At 56.9% G+C, this 5725-nt stretch overlaps 2 protein-coding genes across 2 annotated transcripts in view; one reads left to right on the forward strand and one right to left on the reverse strand.

The window, feature by feature from the left end:
- Positions 1–483: 483 nt before the first annotated feature.
- OXLD1 (oxidoreductase-like domain containing 1) lies at positions 484–1999 on the reverse strand. The gene is made up of 2 exons (XM_012656386.1): positions 1916–1999; positions 484–1052 (listed from the first exon to the last, which is right to left on the reverse strand). The coding sequence occupies exons 1-2, from the start codon at positions 1973–1975 to the stop codon at positions 633–635; spliced, it is 480 nt and encodes a 159-aa protein (XP_012511840.1). The 5' UTR covers positions 1976–1999; the 3' UTR covers positions 484–632.
- A 159-nt stretch (positions 2000–2158) lies between these two features.
- Positions 2159–5725, forward strand: part of CCDC137 (coiled-coil domain containing 137) — a 7304-nt gene continuing 3737 nt past the window's right edge. The window contains 3 exon segments of the mRNA XM_012656382.1: positions 2159–2298; positions 2730–2863; positions 4410–4632. Of these exon segments, the coding sequence (XP_012511836.1) occupies positions 2159–2298; positions 2730–2863; positions 4410–4632 (497 nt within the window).

The raw sequence follows: 5725 nt of genomic DNA on the forward strand, positions 1-5725 counted from the left end.
GGGATGGGGAATGTGCAGGGAGGCTGATGGTTTGGTGGCCAGACCTGCAGCCAAAGACCGGGCTGGGGCAGGGCAGCTGGCTCTGAAGCTAATGCCCGAAGCCTGCCTTCAAGGACTCCTGGATAAGGGGCACTTCCCCGGCTGTCCTCAGGCTTCTGTGCCTGCCAACAGCTTTGCCCCAGCAACTGCACAAGGTCAGACGGCCCTGCCTCTGCTGCATGCTGACAGCGAGAGCTGGCCTTAGCCAGGACTCTGGGATGCTGGGACCTGACCCAGAAGGGGGTCCAGGAGTCACTGGCGCTTGAATATTCAAGGAAATAGGGACTTACCTTGTCCTCACATGTTGGCAAGGCCTGGGGGAGGTGCAGGTACTCAGGTGTGCAATGCCAACCCAAACCTGCTTTCTTTGAAGAAACAACGCAAGCCTTACAGACAGCAATACAAAAGCCTACAATTAAACCACCACAGAGAATTTATTTTTTTTCAGGTAAAGTCAATAAATAATTCCCCCTACTCCCACTGGACATGACGAGCTCAAATCGGGCGTGAAAGAAGCAGGCCGTCGCTGCTCCCTGGGGGAAGCTGCTTGGCAGGAGTCTTCGTCCAGGGCGAGGGTGTGCCTGCCAGGGGGCTCAGCCGCCCTGCTTTGCCCGGAGCTGGATCTCCATCCTGATGAAGGCCTTGAGGTTCTCGTCGGCCACATGCTGCTCCAGGGCGGCCAGGGCCCGCTCGCCGCCATCCTGGTAGTGCTGCAGCAGCGCCTCTGCGTACTCCACCCACACGCAGTTGGGGCAGCCACTCATGCAGCAGTTTGTTGGGGGCTCGAGCTCAGGTGGCAGAGGGCGCTGGGGTTCTGAGGGGCCCCCCTTGGGCAGGGAGGCCTTGGGACTCTTGGTGCCACCTGCACTGGGTTGGGAGCCCAACTTCACATAGTCTGCCCGGAACTCTCTGCAGCCACCGCAGGCCTGCGCCTGGGGATGGTACCTGCGAGGATTGCTGCCACCTCTGGGGAGCCTCCGGCAGCCGACCCAGCTGGAGAGCCAGCGTGGCCCCTACGGGTGAAGATAAACACATGACTCTCCAGGAAGCTGGTAAGGCCTTGCTGCCCCCAGCACTGGAGAAATGTCAGCCCTCCTGTCACTGGGCAGGTGGCTCTGTGTCCTTCTCAGCTTCCCCACTTCCTGCCTGATCTTAGACAAGTTATCTCACCTCTCTAGACTCACTCTGCCCATCTGTACAATGCATGGCGTATGATATGGCACGATTACTGAGAAGTGCTGGGCTCAGCGCCTGGCACCGGCTGTGCACTCCAGCAGATGCCGGCATGTAGGGGAGGAGTTCGGCCCCTCCAGCAAAATGACAGCACTCCGGACAGGGACCGAGTAGGTGGAACCCTGTGAGCTCCTGGCCAGATGACCACCTCTCTCTCTACCCGGTACAGCCAAGCCCTGCCCTCCTGCTCTCATAGACCATCCTGACTAATCGCATCACCCTTTATCTCTGTCACATGAGAAGCCGGGGCCGCTTGGGACATCCCACCCTCAGACACTAATTCCCCAAAAGGCCCTGTGGGCAGCCTCCCCTCCCTGTCCCGGGCCTCGGTCCCGTCCCTGCTCTATTTACTCAGGATCACTGACTGACACACTGCAAACTTCACTTATTTGTCTAACTCCTTCTCGGCCAATCTCCAAAGCCTAGAAGGGCACACAGCAGGTGCTCAGCAGGTGCTGTAGAAGGGGAACGTGCTCGTTCGCTCCTGGCAGTTGCCAGCCCAGGGGCTAGACGGCCACTCCACGGCGAGGGGCCAGGGCTCCTCCCGGAAGCCGCGCCCGGCGGGGGCCTCTCGGACGTGCCCCGGGTCGGGCCGCGCAGCCGGTGACAAGGCGCCCTGCTCCGCCCCGCGCCATGTACTTGCCGAGCTGCGAGTCGCGGCGGCCACCGCCCGGCCTCCCCCGGCCACGCTCCGCCGCAGCATCGCCCGCCGCCGGAAGCCCGGAACCCGCCCTGAGTGGCGGCCGCCTGGCCAACCGCGGGCCGTAGGGAGCCACGCCGCTCCAATGAGGGTGCGGCTCGGCACAGGAAGCGGAAGTGGCGACCTGGGGGCGGGACCGTACAGGAGGGCGGAAGTGGCTTCGCTTGGGAAGCGCCAGATTTGGAAATGGCGGGTGCTGGGCGTGGAGCTGCGGCGCCCGTGGGGACGGCGGGCCCCGGGAGCCCGGGGAGACCGCAGAAGCGGCGGCGGCGGCAGCAGGAGCTGCAGGGGAAGCAGAGCTTGGCTCCGCGGCCGGGGCAGCGCAGGTGGGGAGGAGGGGACGCCCCTGGGAAGCTTCCCTCATGCGCCCCCCAGGCCGGGCTTAGTGTCCTTCCTCTGTCTGGGCCCACGGCCCACGCTTCGCGAAGATCGGTTGAATGAATGGAGGCGAGTGAGTCTCTGGCTTTGCGTTTGCCACGTCCCAGCTGCCCCGTCTTCGCTGTTCTGGATGAGGTCAGGGAGTGACAGGCCCCCCTGGGCTTTCGGAGCGCCTTTCACCCTAGCGCCCTGCGAGGAAGCAGTTCAGGGACAGCCTCTGGGTGAGGATGAGAGCAAAGGTCCTGCTCCCTGGACTGGCTGGCACCACAGCAACCAGAGGTGGCCTCTGTAGTTTCTTTGTCCAGGCCCAGCTTCTGTTTCTCTGATTCTGGTTAAGCTTTACTTGGGACGGGTCCCACCCTCGTGTTCTCCTTCCCAGCAAAGAAAAGAAGAAAGTGAATTGCAAGCCCCCAAACCAGGACGAACAGGAAATCCCTTTTCGTCTGCGGGAGATAATGAGGAGTCGCCAGGAGATGAAAAACCCGATCAGTAACAAGAAGAGGAAGAAAGAGGGTATGTGCAGGCCCGTGCTGGGCGGCAGTAAAACTCTGTATCTGAATCCACCTAATTGCCCAAATATTTAAGGGCATCTCAGGCAGAGGAAATATACCAAGACCCAGCGCTCAAAGGGTGCAGGAATAAGAAGGCCACACGTGGCTGGGGCCAAAGCAGTGGCTGGCAGCAGGTGGTGCTGTGGTTCCAGAGGAGGCTTGAAAGGAGCCCCTGGAGGTGGGTGGGGAGAAACCATGGGGCCTGGGGGCTGTCTTAAGGAGCGATGGTTTTTTGTTCTGCAAGAATAGTGGAGATCCATCAGAGGTGGTAAGCAGGGAAGGACCGGTTTAAGGAAAACCGGTTTGAGGGGAAAAAAGGTCACTGTGTAATAAGAGTGAGTGAGAGTGGACCTGGCAGGCCAGGGAGGCTGTTGCAAGAAGTGATGATTCCTTAGACCAAAGTGCTGAAGCTACGGCTGAGAGAAGTGGGTGGATTTGGGAGCTAAGGAAATGGATCAGCCCCTCTGAGAAGCTTGCCTCTCTCCCCCTCCTCCAAGTCTGGGTAGGGCGCTCACCTGTAGTCCTCTGCCACCCAGGGGTAGTACTCTGCACATCTTGGGGAATAGTGTCCAGTGTATTTGTATGTACACATTTGTTTTCCCAAATGTGGGACCGATTTTACTACAGTGTTTTACAATTTGTGTTTATGCCTTAGGCTTTTCACTGGGGGTTACATGGCTGCCAAAGGGATAGGGAAATAAAGAGGTGAGGAGGAGAGTGGCAGTGGAGGTGCACTGGCCCGGGTGGAAGATGCACATTTTAAACCGTGCTGCATTGAATTGGCATTTTTTTTCTTAAATTATTTTAAAAATATAAACTCACATGGTAAAATTGAACAGTTTTAAAAGGTGTGAAGTGAAGAGCCAGGATGTGGTGGTGGTGCCTATAGTCCCAGCTACTTGGGAGGCTGAGACGGGAGGATCGCTCAAGGGCAACATAGCAAGACCCTGATGACTCTTAAAGAAAAAAAAAAAGGATATGAAGTGAAGCATGAGTCACTGTTCAGTGTCTTGTATGACCTTCCCAGGAGAAGTAATATGAACATTTTCACATGTTTATGATGTAAAACCTATACCTTCATTCTATGCTTGTTTCGTATCCTGATTTTACAAACAGTAGATCTCATAGGTCTTTCCACATTTCTGCACCTAGCTCTAGTGGGCTTCCTTTAACAGCTGCACAGTGAAGTCCGAGGATGAACAGAAAACTTACTCAGCCAGTCACCCACTGATGGACATCTGGGTTGCTCCTGGCTCCCTCCTTCAATGGCGCCATGATGGACATCTTTGACATATACCAGTGGACTGTGGGGATCACGTCCCTAGGGGCACCCTGAGCTGGGCATTTTAGATCCTCTTTTGCTGCTGCGGTTGGGCTGTGTCCAGCTGCCTGGTCCTTCCTTCCTGAGACCTTGGGAGGGGAAATGAGCATGGTCCACCTGCCTGGCACCACCTTCTTCCTCCTGCCTCTCACTCCACGCTTCCTCTGAGGCCTCCCTTTGTCCTCAGCCCAGGTGGCCTTCAGAAAGACACTGGAGAAGGACGCTAAGGGAGTAGAGCCAGACATCGCCGTCCCCAAGTTCAAGCAGAGGAAGTGGGAGTCTGACAGGGCCTATGTCCAGCGCATGGAGCAAGAGGCCCAGCACGTGTTGTTCCTCAGCAAGAACCAGGCCAACCGGCAGCCAGAGGCGCAGGTAGCTCCCAAGAAGGAGAAGTCTGAGCGGAAGAAAGCGTGAGTGGGGGCTGAAGGGGGGTCGGGATCTACCCCCAGAGGCCTGGGGGAGGCAGGTCTGTGGGTTTGGATAACTGGCTTATGCAGTGACAGCGTTTTGTTGCCATGGGGCAGCCCTGACCCACCCTGGCCTGTAATCTAGGGAAATCACGGAAAGCAGGTAAAATCCCGGCCAGGTGGCAAGTGTTTTTCCCCACATCAGAGCTTCTTAACCTGGGGGCGGGGGAGACAGTGGTTTCTGGGAGGCTGTGAAACCTCAGAACCCTGCAAAGACCTTGTTTTATCTTTGCTTTTCTCTGGAAAAGTTTCAAAGCTTCATGAGGTCAAGGGCCCGTCCACCCAGGGCCAGCTGCTGTAGGAAAGTGACCAGAGCTGAGGCTTGGTGTCTGCCCTCTGCCCTGTAGATCAACGGGGTGGAGGAAGTTGGGGGGGTGAGGGTGTCATGCACTCACCTGCCTGGGCCGGGACTGGGGTTGTTTCCAGTGTTCCTCTTCCTGGTCCAAAAGAGATTCGAGAGCATTTAGCTGTGTCGTTTGTGCAAGTTCTGTGGTCTCAGCCCTGGCTTCCTCATCTACAAAGGGGAGGCAGCACTGCCATTGTGAGGTCCACACGGGTCCCTAGCGCAGTCCCTAAGTGTCAAGCACAGCAGTAAGCCCACTGCAGGCTTTGGTTCCCCTGCCCATCCTGCCACCCACTGCCTGTGCACCACGTCGCTGGCCTGTGGGCAGGGTGGGGAGGAGGCAGTTTCAGCAAACAAGGGCTTTTGTTTTTTCCTTCCTAAGAGACGGGGTCTCACTCTGTCGCCCAGGCTAGAGTGTGGTGGTGTGATCATTGCTCACTGCAGCCCTGAACTCCTGGGCTCAATTGATCCTTCTGCCTCAGCCTCCCCAATAGGCGTGGTGCCTATAGTTTTAAAAAAAAAATTTTTTTAGAGGCCGGGGTCTCACTGTGTTGCCCAGGCTAGTCTTGAACTCCTGGTCTCAAGTAATCCTCAAACAAGAGCTTTTTGAGATTCCTTAACCAGAGCTTTTCAGATGAACCAGCCCAAGCTCTTTCTTCCTTTTTTTTTTTTTTTTTGAGAGTCCCATTCCAT

Source organism: Propithecus coquereli, unplaced genomic scaffold (genome assembly GCF_000956105.1).
Source record: "Propithecus coquereli isolate 6110/MARCELLA unplaced genomic scaffold, Pcoq_1.0 Scaffold501, whole genome shotgun sequence".
NCBI classification, from domain to species: Eukaryota; Metazoa; Chordata; class Mammalia; order Primates; family Indriidae; genus Propithecus; species Propithecus coquereli.

Coding starts and splice junctions, on each gene's coding strand:
- OXLD1 (XM_012656386.1), bottom strand. CDS start 1,975: ATGCTGCGGCGGAGCGTGGCCGGGGGAGGCCGGGCGGTGGCCGCCGCG. Junction 1,053..1,915: donor CCGCCGCGACTCGCAGCTCG/GCAAGTACATGG, acceptor CTTCACCCGTAG/GGGCCACGCTGGCTCTCCAG.